Source organism: Nerophis ophidion, linkage group LG14, assembly GCF_033978795.1.
Source record: "Nerophis ophidion isolate RoL-2023_Sa linkage group LG14, RoL_Noph_v1.0, whole genome shotgun sequence".
In the NCBI taxonomy this organism is placed as follows: domain Eukaryota; kingdom Metazoa; phylum Chordata; class Actinopteri; order Syngnathiformes; family Syngnathidae; genus Nerophis; species Nerophis ophidion.
In genome coordinates this window covers 6,152,451-6,173,738 of record NC_084624.1, presented here as the reverse complement: position 1 = coordinate 6,173,738, position 21,288 = coordinate 6,152,451, and the positions used below count along the sequence as shown (strand labels likewise).

The following is a 21,288-nucleotide window of genomic DNA, read 5'->3' as shown; positions in this document are numbered from 1 at the left end:
TGAAACAAAGATTGAGCTCTTTGGCCACAATACCCAGCAATATGTTTGCAGTAGAAAAGGTGAGGTTTTTAATCCCAGGAACACCATACCTAACATCAAGCATGGTGGTGGTAGTATTATGTTCTGGGCCTGTTTTGCTGCCAATGGAACTAGTGCTTTACAGAGAGTAAATGGGACAATAAAACCGTGGTAAATCATGCTAGGATTAAGCTTTTAGAATGGACTTAAACGTGTGGACAATGCCGAAGAAACAAGTCCATGTCAGAAAACCAACAGATTTAGCTGAATTTCACCAACTGATTGGAATCCTGCAGTCAATATTCTGTCTGAAACACGTTGCCAATATTAGAATGCATTTAAAAATAATTTAATCCGTCGCCATGTCTTTCATAATGATTGTAAACAAGAGGCAAAATTCCAAAAACAAGTACAGTTCCCCTTTTTAAGGGAACAAACATATGGTGTGTCTGACCTGAAGAAGGTAACCTGTGGTCCGTACATCCAGGGGGTCAAAGTGAGACTGGGGTACTCTCCAAATGGAGGAACGACGGTGGTGAAGATGAGTGCGATGAGGACAAAGCTGGCCGGGAGGACAATCTGAAAGACAGAACCACTCGTGTAGCTTCAGTCAAGTTCACTTTTAATACATCAATCAATGTTTACTTATATAGCCCTAAATCACGAGTGTCTCAAAGGGCTGCACAAGCCACAACGACATCCTCGGCGCGGATCCTACTTCGGAGCAAGAAAAAAACTCAACCCAATGGGATGACAATGAGAAACCTTGGAGGGGACCGCAGGTCGTTTCATTGAAAATGTTTTAATGTGAGACACAATTGTGTCAAAATCACGATTTTTGTTTTACATGCTTGAAATAAGAAATTATTACCTTAGAAAAGTAATTTTATACTTGTGAGTGTTGATGACACAGCTTCGCAACAGTTGATATTCTAGTTTCAAGCATGTTTTTCTCGATATAGGTCATCAAATCTAAGCAACAAGCTGTAATATCTTACTGAGATCTTTTAGGACCAAAACCCTTAAAGGGGAACATTATCACATTATATTTATTATTGAAGTCACAAAGTGCATTTTTTTTTTTTAACAGCCTCGAAACAGCAGCTTAGAATTTGGGACATGCTCTCCCTGACAGAGCATGAGGAGGTTGAGGTGGGCGGGGTATTGTATATTGTAGCGTCCCGGAAGAGTTAGTGCTGCAAGTGGTTCTGGGTATTTGTTCTGTTGTGTTTATGTTGTGTTACGGTGCGGATGTTCTTCCGAAATGTGTTTGTCATTCTTGTTTGGTGTGGGTATATTGTAGCGTCCCGGAAGAGTTAGTTCTGCAAGGGGTTCTGGGTATTTGTTCTGTTGTGGTTATGTTGTGTCATGGTGCGGATGTTATCCCGAAATGTATTTATGAATTTGTCATTCTTGTTCGGTGTGGGTATATTGTAGTGTCCTGGAAGAGTTAGTGCTGCAAGGGGTTCTGGGTATTTGTTCTGTTGTGTTACAGTGCGGATGTTCTCCCGAAATGTGTTTGTCATTCTTGTTTGGTGTGGGTATATTGTAGCGTCCCGGAAGAGTTAGTGCTGCAAGGGGTTCTGGGTATTTGTTCTGTTGTGTTTATGTTGTGTCATGGTGCCGATGTTATCCCGAAATGTATTTATGAATTTGTCATTCTTGTTCGGTGTGGGTATATTGTATATATATGTGGGGCGGTATAGCTCGGTTGGTAGAGCGGCCGTGCCAGCAACTTGAGGGTTGCAGGTTCGATGCCCGCTTCCGCCATCCTAGTCACTGCCGTTGTGTCCTTGGGCAAGACTCTTTACCCACCTGCTCCCAGTGCCACCCACACTGGTTTAAATGTAAAAATTAGATATTGGGTTTCACTATGTAAAGCGCTTTGAGTCACTAGAGAAAAGGCGCTATATAAATATAATTCACTTCACTTATTGTAGTGTCCTGGAAGAGTTAGTGCTGCAATGGGTTCTGGGTATTTGTTCTGTTGTGTTTACGTTGTGTCATGGTGCGAATGTTATCCCGAAATGTATTTATGTATTTGTCATTCTTGTTCGGTGTGGGTATATAAGAATGGCTTTTCGTTCAAATTTGATGCAAGAGGAAATAAAGTAACCGGATCATGGATTCCAATCCACTTCATATTCGCAGTGTGCGTCTGGAAAACATTTGGAACGGTTCTTGTTGGTCAGCACCTGCGCCACAAAGTCCTTGCGGCTCCTGGAGGCGTGATGGAACCTCTTGACCAACAGAGCGTGAAACTGCTTGAGGATCAGCGCGGGCCCTTTGACCTGAGTGGACCCCCTGCCGTCGCTGCAGTCCGACGCCGTGTGGAGAACGTCGCTGGCTGGTGTGGCGTCGTAGCGCTCTGCGGGATTGAAAACACGTTGGAAGTCAATTGAGGCGCAGAGAGGAAGCGGGAAATTGATTTATAAACAGCAACGGTGAGCAAGGCATTCTTTTTCCAGCCCTGAATGTCTGACCTTCATCTTCACATTCATTTTTTCTCCGCTGCAACATCCACTCTTCTACAGGCGAAAGGTCACAGGGATGTCGGGGAGAACACAGATGAGCACACATGAGAGGCTAACACGGGGGTGAGGGGGGAAAGGTAAGTGATGGTATTGACCTGCAGTGGCGGCGTTGGTTGCTGCTGCTTCGCCACCGGCTGTCACTTTTATGAATATCTGCAAAATAAAAATGGGTTTAAAAAGAGGAATAAAATATAATCCATCCATCTTCTTCCGCTGATCCGAGGTCGGGTCGCGGGGGCAGCAGCCTAAGCAGGGAAGCCAAGACTTTCCTCTGCCTAGCCACTTTGTCCAGCTTTTCTCGGGGGATCCCGAGGCGTTCCCAGGTTCCCAGATTTCGGACCATAAGTCGCAATTGTTTTAATAGTTTGACCCCTACTCAAAAGCAGGGGTCTCAAACTCAATATACCAGGGGCCACGAGATGCAGAGTCCGGGTGAGGCTGGGCCGAAAGAAAATATAAAAATAAAAAAAATGTTGCATACGGGCGGTTTAGCTCGGTTGGTAGAGTGGCCGTGCCAGCAACTTGAGGGTTGCATGTTCGATTCCCGCTTCTGCCAACCTAGTCACTGCCGTTGTGTCCTTGGGCAAGACACTTTACCCACCTGCTCCCAGTGCCACCCACACTGGTTTGAATGTAACTTAGATATTGGGTTTCACTATGTAAAGCGCTTTGAGTCACTAGAGAAAAAGCGCTATATAAATATAATTCACTTCAAAATTCACTTCACATACTCCTCTGCATGTCTAGTTGTGTAACGACGTTTCAAATTGTGCAATGTGTGTCGTTCCACATTTCCTCCCTACAACAACACGGCGGTCGGTGGATAATAGCCGGGAAAGTACCTGGATGGCAAGCACAAAATAATAGAAATATATGTAGTGTTCATCGTGTGAGGCAATGCAAATTCATCCATCAATTTCCTACCGCTTATTCCCTTTTGGGGTCGCGGGGGGCGCTGGCGCCTATCTCAGCTACAATCGGGCGGAAGGCGGGGTACACCCTGGACAAGTCGCCGCCTCATCGCAGGGCCAACACAGATAGACAGACAACATTCACACTCACATTCACACACTAGGGACCATTTAGTGTTGCCAATCAACCTATCCCCAGGTGCATGTCTTTGGAAGTGGGAGGAAGCCGGAGTACCCGGTGGGAACCCACGCATTCACGGGGAGGACATGCAAACTCCACACAGAAAGATCCCGAGCCTGGATTTGAACCCAGGACTGCAGGGCCTTCGTATTGTGAGGCAGATGCACTAACCCCTCTGACACCGTGAAGCCTGTTGAATGCAAATTCAACAATAAACAAAACAAATAACGGTTTGAATCGGTACGGGTTATCTGGAACTGTTATTACTGACGAACAGGTGTCGCCGTGTGACATAAGAAAACCGTCGTCTCCATAGCAACGTCTCTGTCGCTTTCACTCATTATCCGCTTTTCCACTAATGCAGGGGTAGGCAACCCAGAACGTTGAAAGAGCCATTTTGGACCCAAATAACCCAACGCTGTCAAGCGCCATTCATATAAAACTTGCGGGCCGCACTAATATTAAACTTTCATGTTAAGGTGGGCCGCAATTGGCCCGCGGGCCACGTGTGTGAGATCCCTGCTCAAGAGTGACTTATGTGTGAAATTATTAACACATTACCGTGAAATATCAAATAATATTATTTAGCTCATTCACGTAAGAGACTAGACGTATAAGTTTTCATGGGATTTAGCGATTAGGAGTGACAGATTGTTTGGTAAACATTGCTTCCGGTCCCCTAGAGCAGTGGTCCCCAACCTTTTTGTATCCGCGGACCGATCAACGTTTAACAATTTGTCCCGCCGCCCTGGGGGTCGGGGGGGGTCCTTTTTTTTTTTTTTCTTCTTTGTCATGAAAAAGCAACGTTTTTGTCATGAAAAAGGTGGTTGGTGCACTAATTGTAAGTGTATATTGTGTTTTTATGTTGATTTAATTTAAACAAAAAAAAATATATATATATATATGTTTTTTTTTTAATAAAAAATTCTTCTGCGGCCCGGTACCAATCGGGCCACGGCCCGGTGGTTGGGGATCACTGCCCTAGAGTGGGTGGGTTGCCCACATATGGTAGTCCTCTCCAAGGTTTCTCATAGTCATCATAGTCACTGTCACCGACGTCCCACTGGGGTGAGTTTTTCCTTGCCCTTATGTGGGCTCTAGCGAGGATGTCGTTGTGGTTTGTGCAGCCCTTTGAGACACTGGTGATTTAGGGCTATATAAATAAACATTGATTGATTGATTGATTGATTGATGGCATGTTCTATATGTTATAGTTATTTGAATGACTCTTACCATAATATGTTAGGTTAACATAGCTGTTGCTTATTTATGCCTCATATAACCTGAACTTATTCAGCCTGTTGTTCACTATTTTTTATTTATTTTAAATTACCTTTCAAATGTCTATTCTTGGTGTTGGGTTTTATCAAATAAATTTCCCGAGAAATGCGACTTATATAAGTTTTTTTCCTTCTATATTATGCATTTTCGGCAGGTGCGACTTATACTCCGGAAAATACGGTAGTCTTCCCAACGTGTCCTGGGTCTTCCCCGTGGCCTCCTACCGGTTGGACGTGCCCTAAACACCTCCCTAGTGAGGCGTTCAGGTGACATCCTGACCAGATGCCTGAACCACCTCATCTGGCTCCTCTCGATGTACTTTGCGCTTCTCCCGGATGACAAGAGCATCTCCCCCTATCTCTAAGGGAGAGCCCCGCCACCCCTTGAACAAATTGCAAAAGACTCAGCAACACAGATGTCCAGAATCCATCCATCCATCCAACTTCTTTTGTTTATCGGAGGTCGGGTCGCGTGGGCAGCAGCCTAAGCAGGGAAGCCCAGACTTCCTTCTCCCCAGCCACTTCGTCCAGCTCTTCCCGAGGAATCCCGAGGCGTTCCCAGGCCAGCTGGGAGACATAGTCTTCCCGACGTGTCCTGGGTCTTCCCTGTGGCCTCCTACCGATTGGACGTGCCCTAAACAGCGTGACATCCTGACCTGGCTCCTCTCGATTTACTTTGCGCTCCTCCCGGATGATAAGAGCTTCTCACCCTATCTCTAGGGGAGAGACCCGCCACACGGCGGAGGAAACTCATTTCGGCCGCTTGTACCCGTGATCTTGTCCTTCCGGCTCAGCTCCTTCTTCACCACAACCGATCAATACAGCGTCCGCATTACTGAAGACGCCGCACCGATCCGCCTGTGGACCTCACGATCCACTCTTCCCTCACTCGTAAACAAGACTCCCAGGTAGTTAATCTCCTCCCCAACCCGGAGTTGGCACTCCACCTTTTTCCGGGCGAGAACCATAGATTTGGACTTGGAGGTGCTGATTCTAACCCCAGTCGCTTCACGCTCGGCTGCGAACCGATCCAGTCAAAGCTGAAGATCCTGGCCAGATGAAACCATCAGGACCACATTATCTGCAAAAAGCAGAGACTTAATCCAGCGGAGGAAACTCATTTCATCCGCTTGTACCCGTGATCTTGTCCTTTCGGTCATAACCCAAAGCTCATGACCATAAGTGAGGATGGGAACGTAGATGGACCGGAAAATTGAGAGCTTTGCCTTCCGGCTCAGCTCCTTCTTCACCACAACCGATCAATACAACGTCCGCATTACTGAAGACGCCCCACCGATCCGCCTGTTGATCTCACGATCCACTCTTCCCTTATTCGTCAACAAGACTCCGAGGTACTTGAACTCCTCCACTTGGGGTTGGGTCTCCTCCCCAACCCGGAGATGGCACTCCACCCTTTTCCGGCCGAGAACCATGGACTCGGAGTTGGAGGTGCTGATTCTCATCCCAGTCACTTGGCAATCGGCTGCGAACCGATCCAGTGAGAGCTGAAGATCCTGGCCAGATGAAGTTATCAGGACCACATCCTCTGCAAAAAGCAGGGACCTAATCCCACAGCCTCAACGCCTTGACTGCGCCTAGAAATTCTGTCCATAAAAGTTATGAACAGAATCGGTGACAAAGGACAGCCTTGGCGGAGTCCAACCCTCACTGGAAACGTGTCCGACTTACTGCCGGGAATGCGGACCAAGCTCAGGGAGCGGACCGCCACAATAAGACAGTCCGATACCCCATACTCTCTGAGCACTCCCCACAGGACTTCCCGGGAGACACGTTCGAATGCCTTCTCCGAGTCCACAAAGCACATGTAGACTGGTTGGGCAAAAACTCCCATGCACCCTCCAGGACCCTGCTGAGAGTATAGAGCTGGTCCACAGTTCCACGACCAGGACGAAAACCACACTGTTCCTCCTGAATCCGAGGTTCGACTATCCGGCGTAGCCTCCTCTCCAGTACTCCTGAATAGACCTTATCGGGAAGGCATCAGAAAACTGTATAATACATACAGTATATTACAGACAAATTAAATACTGTTTACATTCACCACCCAGCTCTGCTATTAATTGTGTAGTTTTTTTATGGTAACTTATTTGGTATGTATGAGGTGGTGACTTGTCCAGGGTGTACACCGCCTTCTGCCCGAATGCAGCTGAGATAGGCTCCAGCGACCCCGAACGGGACAAGCGGTAGGAAATGGATGGTTTTATTTGTAGAGGGGGAAAAAATGCTACCGGATTTTTGCGGTAATTTAAATAGAAAGCGGTTTGATGGCATTATCTGCAGGGGGAAAGAGTGCTGCAGGATTGTTCCGGTATCTTAGAAAGTGGTTCGATAGCGTTACCTGCAGGATTTTATGATCATTTCAATAGAACAAATGTTTGAGGACACTATCTGGAGGGGCAGAAATGGAACGTAACCGCCCCCAACTAGACGTGTGACGTCACACCTCCTCCAGGGACGTGTCAGAGATGCCAAAGCTGCTGAGGCCCATGTCAGCCAGAGTCTCCTCCAGCTCTCGGAAGAGGCTGGCGTAGGCTCGGTGCTTGAAGCCCCGGCTGGGTAGCAGGAAGGTGAGCTCCTGACCTATGACCTCGATCAGCTTGGCTTCAGGGACGTGGTGGTGGATGAGGCCGGTGATGCTGGCGATGTCCCCTGAGGGCATCGGGAAGGTCGTTATTATACCGTTGGGATCCAAACCAAGAACAGACCCTGTGCCTCACCATCTAGAACCCGCTCTGCGTTCTTAAACCGGTTCTGGGACTGGTCCTTGTAGCTGGTACAAATGGAGCAGGAGCAGGAACAGTCGGAGGCGCAGTCGCAGTCGTTCTGGTGGGAAAAGCAGAAACAAGCTCCGATCACTCTTTTACAAAACCCAAAACCAGTGAAGTTGACACGTGTAAATCGTAAATAAAAACAAAATACATTGATTTGCAAACCCTTTTCAACCTATATTCAATTAAATGGACTGCAAAGACAAAATAGTTCATGTTCGAACTGGAGAACTTAAGTTATGTTTTGCAAATATTAGCTCATTTGGAGTTTGATGGCTGCGACATGTTTCAAAAAAGCTGGCAAAAGTGGCAAAAAAAAAAGAGTTGAGGAATGCTCATCAAACACTTATTAGGAACATCCCCCTGGTGAACAGGCTAATTGGGAACAGGTGGGTGCCATGATCGGGTATAAAAGAAAAGCAGCTTCCATGAAATGCTCAGTCGTTCACAAACAAGGATAGGGCGAGGTACACCCCTTTGTCAACAAATGCGTGAGCAAATTGTCCAACAGTTTAAGAACAACGTTTCTGAACCAGCTAGGAATTTAGGGATTTCAACATCTACGGTCCGTAATATCATCAAAAGGTTCGGAGAATCTGGAGAAATCACTGCACGTAAGCGATGGTATTACGGACTTTCGGTCCCTCGGGCGGTACTGCATCAAAAAGCGACATCCGTGTGTAAAGGATATCACCACATGGGCTCAGGAACTCTTCAGAAAACCACTGTCAGTAACTACAGTTGGTCGCTACATCTGTAAGCGCAAGTTAAAACTCTACAATGCAAAGAGAGAGACATTTATCAACAACACCCAGAAGCGCTGCCGGCTTCGCTGGGCCCGAGCTCATCAAAGATGGACTGATGCAAAGTGGAAAAGTGTTCTGTGGTCTGACGAGTCCACGTTTGAAATTGTTTTTGGAAACTATGGTAGTTGTGTCCTCCGGACCAAAGAGAAAAATAACCATACAGATTGTTGTATGCGCAAAGTTGAAAAGCCAGCATCTGTGATGGTATGGGGGTGCATTAGTGCCCAAGGCATGGGTAACTTACACATCTGTGAAGGCACCATTAATGGTGAAAGGTACATACAGGTTTTGGAGCAACATATGTTGCCATCCAAGCAACCTTATCATGGACGCCCCTGCTTATTTCAGTAAGACAATGCCTAGCTTTGTAGTAAAAGAGTGCAGGTACTAGCCTGGCCTGCCATTGAAACTGTGTGGCGCTTTATGAAGCCTAAAAGACCACAACAGAGACCCCGGACTGTTGAACAACTTAAGCTGTACATCAAGCAAGAATGGGAAAGAATTCCAGCTGAAAAGCTTCAAAAATTGGTCTCCTCAGTTCCCAAACGTTTACTGAGTGTTGTTAAAAAGAAAGGCCATGTGACACAGTCGTAAAAATGCCCCTTTGCCAACTTTTTTGCCCCCCAAAAAAAGACATTTCTCAGTTCGAACATTAAATATCTTGTCTTTGCAGTCTATTCAATTGAATATAAGTTGAAAAGGGTTTGCAAATCAATGTATTCTGTTTTTATTTACCATTTACACAATGTGCCGACTTCACTGGTTTTGTACATTTAATACAGCTAAAATAATCTAATGTCTAAGTTTTATTACACTTTATAGTCACATATAAATGAGTGGATATGTCCGGTAATATTGGACTACCCAGACAACAATATTGGGGTCGTGCCCTAAAGGTACTGCCTAATCACATAATATTGACCACTTTTCACACACACACAAGTGAATGCGAGGCATACTTGGTCAACAGCCATACAGGTCACACTGAGGGTCCGTATAAACAACTTTAACACTGTTACAAATATGCGCCACACTGTGAACCCACACCAAACAAGAATGACAAACACATTTCGGGAGAACATCCACATCGTAACACAACATAAACACAACAGAAAAAATACCAAGGACCCCTTGCAGCACTAACTCTTCTGGTACGTTTCAATATACACCCCTCCACTAACCATCGAGTGGCTCTTGTTAATAGTGTGAGAGTCCAGTCCATAGTGGATCTAGCATAATAGTGTGAGAGTCCATGTCCATAGTGGATCTAACATAATAGTGTGAGAGTCCATGTCCATAGTGGATCTAACATAATAGTGTGAGAGTCCATGTCCATAGTGGATCTAACATAATAGTGTGAGAGTCCAGTCCATAGTGGATCTAACATAATAGTGTGAGAGTCCATGTCCATAGTGGATCTAACATAATAGTGTGAGAGTCCATGTCCATAGTGGATCTAACATAATAGTGTGAGAGTCCATAGTGGATCTAACATAAAAGTGTGAGAGTCCAGTCCATAGTGGATCTAACATAATAGTGTGAGAGTCCAGTCCATAGTGGATCGAAACTAATAGTGTGAGAGTCCAGTCCATAGTGGATCTAACATAATAGTGTGAGAGTCCAGTCCATAGTGGATCCAACATAATAGTGTGAAAGTCCAGTCCATAGTAGATGTAACATAAAATTGTGAGAGTCCAGTCCATAGTGGATCTAACATAATAGTGTGAGAGTCCAGTCCATAGTGGATCTAACATAATAGTGTGAGAGTCCAGTCCATAGTGGATCTAACATAATAGTGTGAGAGTCCACTCCATGGTGGATCTAACATAATAGTGTGAGAGACCAGTCCATAGTGGATCTAACAAAATAGTGTGAAAGTCCAGTCCATAGTAGATCAAACATAAAATTGTGAGAGTCCAGTCCATAGTGCAGGCCTGGCCAACCCGCGGCTCGTGAGCCTCATGCGGCTCTTTAACTAGTTCCATGCGGCTCTTCATGAGCTGTCACATGACATGCGTCAAAAATGCTTGGCTGGCGCTGTCATTAACTCCTCCTACAGCTAGATGGCACACTGACCATGTAAGCCTGTTTGAGTGACGTCAAACGAGCGCCGAGAGAATCTTTGGTGTGACATCATTTGTGTTGTAAACAATTTCCGTCAAGTTACCTCTTGAAATGGCAGGGAAAAAAAGCACAGTCAAACGAAAATGTGAAGAACACAGGACGTTTTTGCCAGAGTGGGAGAGTTTATATTTTTTTGTTAAACGTAATGGCAAGCCGATATGCCTTATATGTCACGGAGCATTAGCGCATTTCAAAGCTTCAAATCTTCAGCGTCACTTCAGCTCACTCCACCCAGAACAAGTTGGTCGCTTTGAAAAGCCAGGCAGAAAAGCAGGTGCAGTTTTTCCAAAAATTTACGAAACACTCGGAGACCGTAACGCTTGCATCATATCAGCTGGCTTGGAACATAGCACGGGCTAAAAAGCCATACAACGAAGGGGACTTCATTAAAAATAGCCTCATTGATGACGCCTTTGAAATCTTGGCTCATGGAGACGACAAACTAAAACGGAGCGTATCAGACGTTCAACTTTCCCGCCAGTGTTAAACGCAGAATATCGGATATTAATACAGCTGTTGAATCACAGTTGCACTCTGACCTTCAAGCATGTGAGTATTTTAGTGTGGCATTAGAGGAGAGTTGTGACATACAAGACAAGCCTCAGTTGGCAATATTTGCACGGTCTGTGTCAAATGAATGTATGATCAAAGAAGAACTCCTTGATATTGTGACATTAAAAGACAGAACCCGTGGCATAGATGTGAAAGAAGCAATGATGGCTGCGTTTGCAAAAGCAAATCTGCCCATACCAAAACTAACTGCAATAGCCACGGATGGAGCGCCAGCCATGATCGGATCCGTGAACGGGCTTGTGGGGCTGTGCAAAGCTGATCAAACATTTCCCGACTTTTGGAATTTCCACTGCATCATCCACAGGGAGCAACTCGTGTCTAAATCATTGAATTTAAACAACGTCATGAAGCCAGTGATGGAAATCGTCAACTACATCCGCACACATGCGCTTAACCACAGGCAATTCAGGAATCTCATCGCTGAGCTTGACCAAGGGCTTCCAGATGACCTGCCGCTGCACTGCACTGTGAGGTGGCTGTCAAAAAGCAAGGTATTCTCTCGCTTCTTTGAGCTTTTGGATGCTGTGAAACTGTTCATGGAAGAGAAGGACAAGGACTATCCTGAGCTCTCAGACCTCGAGTGGATTATGGATGTGGGATTTTCAGTCGACATGCTGTGTCACTTGGACAGACTGAACCTGACCCTGCAGGGTAAGTTAAAAATGCTGCCTGACATGGTGCAAAGTGTGTTTGCATTTGTCAAAAAACTAAAGCTGTTCGAGGCGCATATTCAAAAGGGAGATTTAACACATTTTCATACTCTGCTAAAAGCCAGTGAGCAAGTCACCAGCGCCGCCCTGAAAAAGAAAAGAGACAGATATGCAACACTGGTTGCAAACCTGCACGAAATCTTTGTGACCGGGTTCTGTGATCTACAACTGAAAAGACCACAGATTACGTTCCTCGTCGACCCATTTAATGCGGAGACAGACTGTTTGAAAGCCCCGCTCGTCACAGATGAGGCTGCGGCTGAGTTGGAGATGATCGACCTTTGTGAGGAAGATCAATTGAAAGCTGTTTTAAGGGAAGGGACCGTTGAGTTCTGGAAAAGTGTGCCAATTGAAAAATACCCCAACATCAAAACGAGCTGCGCTTAAGATACTGTCCTTGTTTGGGTCAACGTACGTCTGCGAGTCTGTGTTTTCTACCCTAAAACATGTGAAATCAAAGCATCGATCTGTTCTGACTGACACTCATTTGAAAGAATTGCTTAGAGTGGCAACAACAAAATACAAGCCAGATTTGAAGAGGATTGTTCAAGATAAGGAATGCCAGAAGTCTCACTAAGCAGCATAGTAAGAGAAAGATGTTATTGAAAATTATTCTATTATTGTTTGTGGACTTGCTTGAACTGAGAGTATGTATGTGTGAGACACACAATGTTAACTGTTGAAAATTACTGATATTATCATGTTGGTGTGGTTATTTTCATTAGATCTGGCTGAGCGGAGGTCTGTGTATGCGTGCATACATGATTAAAATATGATGTTCATGTGTACCCATGTGTATGATGTGGCTCTTTGCAGTAACACCGAAAAAAAAGTGGCTCTTAGTCTCTGACTAGTTGGCCACCCCTGCTATAGTGGATCTAACATAATAGTGTGAGAGTCCAGTCCATAGTGGATCTAACATAGGAGTGTGAGAGTCCAGTCCATAGTGGATCTAACATAGGAGTGTGAGAGTCCCGTCCATAGTGGACCTAACATAATAGTGAGAGTCCAGTCCATAGTGGATCTAACAAAATAGTGTGAGAGTCCAATCCATAGTGGATCTAACATAATAGTGAGAGTCCAGTCCATAGTGGATCTAACATAATAGTGTGAGAGTCCCGTCCATAGTGGACCTAACATAATAGTGAGAGTCCAGTCCATAGTGGATCTAACATAATAGTGTGAGAGTCCAGTCCATAGTGGATCTAACATAGGAGTGTGAGAGTCCCGTCCATAGTGGACCTAACATAATAGTGAGAGTCCAGTCCATAGTGGATCTAACATAATAGTGTGAGAGTCCAATCCATAGTGGATCTAACATAATAGTGAGAGTCCAGTCCATAGTGGATCTAACATAAAATTGTGAGAGTCCAGTCCATATTAGATCTAACATAATAGTGTGAGAGTCCAGTCCATAGTGGATCTAACATAGGAGTGTGAGAGTCCAGTCCATAGTGGATCTAACATAGGAGTGTGAGAGTCCCGTCCATAGTGGACCTAACATAATAGTGAGAGTCCAGTCCATAGTGGATCTAACAAAATAGTGTGAGAGTCCAATCCATAGTGGATCTAACATAATAGTGAGAGTCCAGTCCATAGTGGATCTAACATAATAGTGTGAGAGTCCCGTCCATAGTGGACCTAACATAATAGTGAGAGTCCAGTCCATAGTGGATCTAACATAATAGTGTGAGAGTCCAGTCCATAGTGGATCTAACATAGGAGTGTGAGAGTCCCGTCCATAGTGGACCTAACATAATAGTGAGAGTCCAGTCCATAGTGGATCTAACATAATAGTGTGAGAGTCCAATCCATAGTGGATCTAACATAATAGTGAGTGTCCAGTCCATAGTGGATCTAACATAAAATTGTGAGAGTCCAGTCCATATTAGATCTAACATAATAGTGTGAGAGTCCAGTCCATAGTGGATCTAACATAATATTGTAAGAGTCCAGTCCATAGTGGATTGAACATAATATTGTGAGAGTCCAGTCCATAGTGGATCTAACATAATAGTGTGAAAGTCCAGTCCATAGTGGATCTAACTAATAGTGAGAGAGTCCAATCCATAGTGGATCTAATATAATAGTGTGAGATTCCAGTCCATAGTGGATCTAGCATAATAATGTGAGTCCAGTCCATAGTGGATCTAACATAATAGTGAGAGTCCAGTCCATAGTGGATCTAACATAATAGTGTGAGAGTCCAGTCCATAGTGGATCCAACATAATAGTGTGAGAGTCCAGTCCATAGTGGATCTAACAAAATAGTGTGAGAGTTTAGTCCATAGTGGATCCAACATAATAGTGTGAGAGTCCAGTCCATAGTGGATCTAACAAAATAGTGTGAGAGTTTAGTCCATAGTGGATCTAGCAAATAACACATCTATTGCCTATACAAATAATAATTGTGATTTTACAAATGTGACCATGAACAGCATCAGAGTAGACTTCACATGACGACTTAGCCCACCTCCTTCTTCTTGAGGTCCTTCATGCGGCGCACCAACGTTAGGTAGAAACCGGCGCCGAAGCAGTTCTTGAGAAAGAGCGGCGACCCGCAGCAGTGCAGCTGGCCTCTGGAGATGATGGCGATGCGGTCACTCAGCAGGTCGGCCTCGTCCATGTGGTGTGTGGACAGGATCACCGTGCGACCTGCACCCAGACCACATATTGTTACAAACCCCGTTTCCATATGAGTTGGGAAATTGTGTTCGATGTAAATATAAACAGAATACAATGATTTGCAAATCCTTTTCAACCCATATTCAGTTGAATATGCTACAAAGACAACATATTTGATGTTCAAACTGATAAACAATTTTTTTGCAAATAATCATTAACTTTACAAAATGATGCCAGCAACACGTGACGAAGAAGTTGGGAAAGGTGGCAATAAATACTGATAAAGTCGAGGAATGCTCATCAAACACTTATTTGGAACATCCCACAGGTGTGCAGGCTAATTGGGAACAGGTGGGTGCCATGATTGGGTATAAAAACAGCTTCCCAAAAAATGCTCAGTCTTTCACAAGAAAGGATGGGGCGAGGGTCACCACTTTCTAAGAAAATTGTCGAACAGTTTTAGAACAACATTTCTCAACAAGCTATTGCAAGGAATTTAGGGATTTTACCATCTACGGTCCGGACAATCATCAAAAGGTTCAGAGAATCTGGAGAAATCACTACACATAAGCGATGATATTACGGACCTTTGATCCCTCAGGGCGGTACTGCATCAAAAACCGACATCAGTGTGTAAAGGATATCACTACATGGGCCCAGAAACACTTCATAAACCCACTGTCAGTAACTACAGTTGGTTGCTACATCTGTAAGTACTAACGGTTTAGCTCGGTTGGTAGAGCGGCCGTGCCAGCAACTTGAGGGTCGCAGGTTCGATTCCCGCTTCCGCCATCCTAGTCACTGCCGTTGTGTCCTTGGGCAAGACACTTTACCCACCTGCTCCCAGTGCCACCCACACTGGTTTGAATGTAACTTAGATATTGGGTTTCACTGTGTAAAGCGCTTTGAGTCACTAGAGAAAAGTGCTATATAAATATAATTCACGACTATGCAAAGCAAAAACGCATTTATCAACAACACCCGGGAACGCCGCCGGCTTCGCTGGGCCCGAGCTCAAATAAGATGGACTGATGCAAAGTGGAAAAGTGTTTTGTGGTCTGACGAGTCCACATTTCCAATAATATTTGGAAACTGTGGACGTGGTGTCCTCCGGAACAAAGAGGGAAATAACCATCCGAATTGCTACAGGCGCAAAGTTGGAAAGCCAGCATCTGTGATGGTATGGGGGTGCATTAGTGCCCAAGGCATGGGTAACTTACACATCTGTGAAGGCACCATTAATGCTGAATGGTCCATACAGGTTTTGAAACAACATATGTTGTCATCCAAGCAACGTTATCATGGACGCCCCTGCTTATTTCAGGAAAACAATGCCAAGCCATGTGTTACAACAGCGTGGCTTCGTAGTAAAAGAGTGCGGGTACTTTCCAGACCTGTCTCCCATGGAAAATGTGTGGCGCATTATGAAGCGTGAAATACAACGGCGGAGACCCTGGACTGTTGAACGACTGAAGCTCTACATAAAACAAGAATGGGAAATAGTTCCACTTTCAAAGCTTCAACAATGAGTTTCCTCAGTTCCCAAACGTTTATTGAGTGTTGTTAGATTAGATTAGATTAGATTGTACTTTATTTATTCCGTCAGGAGAGTTCCTGGGGAATGGGAGAAAAAAAAATAGAAGATTAAAATAAAATAAAAAAAATTGGTCTAAGCCTGGAGAGGGGGTCCAGACTGAGGCCAAGGGGAAAAAACAACTCATAGCCATAGTACACATCCCTCTTACATGTGTGTAGGAGGGAAACATCAAAGGACATGAAAGACATTAAAGTAGCATAGCGACCCGCTCGACATCCATTGCTTTCGGTCCCCTAGAGGGGGGGGGGTGTTGCCCACATCTGAGGTCCTCTCCAAAGTTTCGGACATGAAAGACATTAAAGTAGCGTAGCGACCCGCTCGACATCCATTGCTTTCGGTCCCCTAGAGGGGGGAGGGGGGTGTTGCCCACATCTGAGGTCCTCTCCAAGGTTTCGGACATGAAAGACATTAAAGTAGCGTAGCGACCCGCTCGACATCCATTGCTTTCGGTCCCCTAGAAGGGGGGGTGTTGCCCACATCTGAGGTCCTCTCCAAGGTTTCGGACATGAAAGACATTAAAGTAGCGTAGCGACCCGCTCGACATCCATTGCTTTCGGTCCCCTAGAAGGGGGGGGGGGTTGCCCACATCTAAGGTCCTCTCCAAGGTTTCGGACATGAAAGACATTAAAGTAGCGTAGCGACCCGCTCGACATCCATTGCTTTCGGTCCCCTAGAGGGGGGGGTGTTGCCCACATCTGAGGTCCTCTCCAAGGTTTCGGACATGAAAGACATTAAAGTAGCGTAGCGACCCGCTCGACATCCATTGCTTTCGGTCCCCTAGAAGGGGGGGGTGGTGTTGCCCACATCTGAGGTCCTCTCCAAGGTTTCGGACATGAAAGACATTAAAGTAGCGTAGCGACCCGCTCGACATCCATTGCTTTCGGTCCCCTAGAAGGGGGGGGTGTTGCCCACATCTGAGGTCCTCTCCAAGGTTTCGGACATGAAAGACATTAAAGTAGCGTAGCGACCCGCTCGACATCCATTGCTTTCGGTCCCCTAGAAGGGGGGGTGTTGCCCACATCTGAGGTCCTCTCCAAGGTTTCGGACATGAAAGACATTAAAGTAGCGTAGCGACCCGCTCGACATCCATTGCTTTCGGTCCCCTAGAAGGGGGGGGGGGGTTGCCCACATCTGAGGTCCTCTCCAAGGTTTCGGACATGAAAGACATTAAAGTAGCGTAGCGACCCGCTCGACATCCATTGCTTTCGGTCCCCTAGAGGGGGGGGTGTTGCCCACATCTGAGGTCCTCTCCAAGGTTTCGGACATGAAAGACATTAAAGTAGCGTAGCGACCCGCTCGACATCCATTGCTTTCGGTCCCCTAGAAGGGGGGGGGGGTGTTGCCCACATCTGAGGTCCTCTCCAAGGTTTCGGACATGAAAGACATTAAAGTAGCGTAGCGACCCGCTCGACATCCATTGCTTTCGGTCCCCTAGAAGGGGGGGGTGTTGCCCACATCTGAGGTCCTCTCCAAGGTTTCGGACATGAAAGACATTAAAGTAGCGTAGCGACCCGCTCGACATCCATTGCTTTCGGTCCCCTAGAAGGGGGGGGGGGTGTTGCCCACATCTGAGGTCCTCTCCAAGGTTTCGGACATGAAAGACATTAAAGTAGCGTAGCGACCCGCTCGACATCCATTGCTTTCGGTCCCCTAGAATGGGGGGTGTTGCCCACATCTGAGGTCCTCTCCAAGGTTTCGGACATGAAAGACATTAAAGTAGCGTAGCGACCCGCTCGACATCCATTGCTTTCGGTCCCCTAGAAGGGGGGGGGGGGTTGCCCACATCTGAGGTCCTCTCCAAGGTTTCGGACATGAAAGACATTAAAGTAGCGTAGCGACCCGCTCGACATCCATTGCTTTCGGTCCCCTAGAGGGGGGGGTGTTGCCCACATCTGAGGTCCTCTCCAAGGTTTCGGACATGAAAGACATTAAAGTAGCGTAGCGACCCGCTCGACATCCATTGCTTTCGGTCCCCTAGAAGGGGGGGGGGGTGTTGCCCACATCTGAGGTCCTCTCCAAGGTTTCGGACATGAAAGACATTAAAGTAGCGTAGCGACCCGCTCGACATCCATTGCTTTCGGTCCCCTAGAAGGGGGGGGTGTTGCCCACATCTGAGGTCCTCTCCAAGGTTTCGGACATGAAAGACATTAAAGTAGCGTCGCGACCCGCTCGACATCCATTGCTTTCGGTCCCCTAGAAGGGGGGGGGGGGGGGGGTGTTGCCCACATCTGAGGTCCTCTCCAAGGTTTCTCATAGTCAGCATTGTCACTGGCGTCCCACTGGGTGTGAGTTTTCCTTGTCCTTTTGTGGGTTCTTCCGAGGATGTTGTAGTCGTAATGGTTTGTGCAGTCCTTTGAGACATTTGTGATTTGGGGCTATATAAATAAACATTGATTGATTGATTGATTGATTGATTGATAGCGTTAAAAGAAAAGGTGATGTAACACAGTGGTGAACATGCCCTTTCCCAACTACTTTGGCAATGAAATTCTAAGTTGATTATTATTTGCAAAAAAAAACAAAAGTTATGAGTTTGAACATCAAATATGTTGTCTTTGTAGCATATTCAACTGAATATGGGTTGAAATTTATTTGCAAATCATTGTATTCTGTTTATATTTACATCAAACACAATTTCCCAACTCATATGGAAACGGGGTTCGTACATTCATTTCACTAAGATTTCCAACGATATCCGACTTCTACAGCACACGTACCAGATCTGTACTTCAACAGGAGGTCCCAGATGGACCTCCTGGAGTAAGGATCCACTCCTGAGGTGGGCTCATCCAGGATGACCACCTTTGACCCGCCCACAAACGCCATGGCGACTGACAGCTTCCTCTGCATGCCGCCTGCAGTGAGACAGGTGGCACAGAGGACATCGGTGCAGATACGATGGCGGACCCGCCCGTCGTGGTCTACTCACCCGAGAGATTCTGCGCCTCGTCGTCTCTCTTGTGAGGCAGACCCAGGTCCAGCAGCATGTCCTCCACCTCCTTCTCCGCCTCCGCTTGGCTACGACCCTTCAGCAGTGAGTAGAAGAGGATGTGCTCCTCCACCGTGAGACTGCGACAGGAAGGAGAACCAATCAGCACTTTTCTCACTACGAGTGAAGTGAATTATATTTATATAGCGCTTTTCTCTAGTGACTTAAAGTGATTTACATAGTGAAACGTAGACCATACATTTAAGTCCCGTCTTAAAACTCATTTGTATACTCTCACCTTTAAATAGAGCCCCCTTTTTAGACCCCCAGTTGATCTGCCGTTTTCTTTTCTGTCCGGAGTCGGGACCCGGGGTGGACCACTCGGCTGTGCATCGGTTGGGGAGGTCTTTGCGCTGCTGACCTGTCCCTGCTCGGGATGGTTTCCTGCGGGCCCCACTATGGACTGGACTCTCACTATTATCTTAGATCCACTATGGACTGGACTCTCACAATATTATGTTAGATCCACCATGGACAGGACTCTCACTATTGTGTTAGATCCACTATGGACTGGACTCTCACACTATTATGTTAGATCCACCATGGACTGGACTCTCACTATTGTGTTAGATCCACTATGGACTGGACTCTCACTATTATCTTGGATCCACTATGGACTGGACTCTCACTATTGTGTTAGATCCACTATGGACTGGACTCTCACACTATTATGGTAGATCCACCATGGACTGGACTCTCACTATTATCTCACTATTATCTTAGATCCACTATGGACTGGACTCTCACAATATTATGTTAGATCCACTATGGACTGGACTCTCACTATTATACTAGATCCACTATGGACTGGACTCTCACTATTGTGTTGGATCCACTATGGACTGGACTCTCACTATTGTGTTGGATCCACTATGGACTGGACTCTCACACTATTATGTTAGATCCACTATGGACTGGACTCTCACTATTATGTTAGACCCACTATGGACTGGACTCTCACACTAGTATGTTAGATCAACTATGGATTGGACTGTCACTATTATATTAGATCCACTACGGACTGGACTTTAACAATATAATGGTAGATCCACTATGGACTGGACTCTCACACTATTATGATAGATCCACTATGGACTGGACTCTCACACTATTATGTTAGATCCACTATGGACTGGACTCTCACACTATTATGTTAAATCCACTATGGACTGGACTCTCACTATTATGTTAGATCCACAATGGACTGGACTCTCACACTATTATGTTAGATCCACTATGGACTGGACTTTCACACTATTATGTTAGATCCACTATGGACTGGACTCTCATTGTTATGTTAGATCCACTATAGACTGGACTCTCACTATTATGTTAGATCCACTATGGACTGGACTCTCACACTATTATGTTAGATCCACTATGGACTGGACTCTCACTATTATGTTAGATCCACTATGGACTGGACTCTCACACTATTATGTTAGATCCACTATGGACTGGACTCTCACACTATTATGTTAGATCCACTATGGACTGGATTCTCACACTATTATGTTAGATCCACTATGGACTGGACTCTCACACTATTATGTTAGATCCACTATGGACTGGACTCTCACTATTATGTTAGATCCACTATGGACTGGACTTTCACTATAATGTTAGATCCACTATGGACTGGACTCTCACAGGTATGTTAGACCCACTATGGCAGGGGTGTCAAACTCAAATACAGAGTGGGCCAACATTTTAAACGGACATTTGACATGTGTTTGGGGTCACTGTCCTGTTTGAACACCCAACTGCGCCCAAGAACCAACCTCCGAGCTGATGATTTTAGGTTGTCCTGAAGAATTTGGAGGTAATCTTCCTTTTTCATTGTCCCATTTACTCTCTGTAAAGCACCAGTTCCATTGGCAGCAAAACAGGCCCAGAGCATAATGCTATCACCACCATGCTTGGCGGTAGGCATGGTGTTCCTGGGGTTAAAGACCTCACTTTTTCTCCTCCAAACTGCGTATTGTGGCCAAACAGCTCAATTTTTGTTTCATCTGACAACACATGGACAAAGTTGCGTGGTTGTGTAGCTTGCCACTTAAGTGTGTATATTTACCAACCGAGCTATGTGGCTGTGCCAGCAACTTGAGGGTTGCAGGTTCAATTCCCGCTTGTGCCATCCTAGTTACTGCC

At 45.7% G+C, this 21,288-nt stretch overlaps 1 protein-coding gene and 1 long non-coding RNA gene across 2 annotated transcripts in view; one reads left to right on the top strand and one right to left on the bottom strand.

Moving 5' to 3' along the window:
- LOC133568027 (retinal-specific phospholipid-transporting ATPase ABCA4-like) overlaps positions 1-21,288 on the bottom strand; it is a 135,928-nt gene that overhangs the window by 33,774 nt on the left and 80,866 nt on the right. The window contains 9 exon segments of the mRNA XM_061919719.1: positions 473-597; positions 2,214-2,386; positions 2,502-2,546; positions 2,648-2,705; positions 7,389-7,594; positions 7,663-7,768; positions 14,400-14,581; positions 18,866-19,003; positions 19,078-19,217. Of these exon segments, the coding sequence (XP_061775703.1) occupies positions 473-597; positions 2,214-2,386; positions 2,502-2,546; positions 2,648-2,705; positions 7,389-7,594; positions 7,663-7,768; positions 14,400-14,581; positions 18,866-19,003; positions 19,078-19,217 (1,173 nt within the window).
- The window catches only part of LOC133568028 (uncharacterized), a 39,660-nt gene that overhangs the window by 10,484 nt on the left and 7,888 nt on the right, over positions 1-21,288 (top strand). The window contains exons 2-3 of the long non-coding RNA XR_009809523.1: positions 2,170-2,462; positions 2,553-2,629. This is a non-coding gene — a long non-coding RNA (uncharacterized LOC133568028). The remainder of the gene's footprint in view (positions 1-2,169; positions 2,463-2,552; positions 2,630-21,288) is intronic.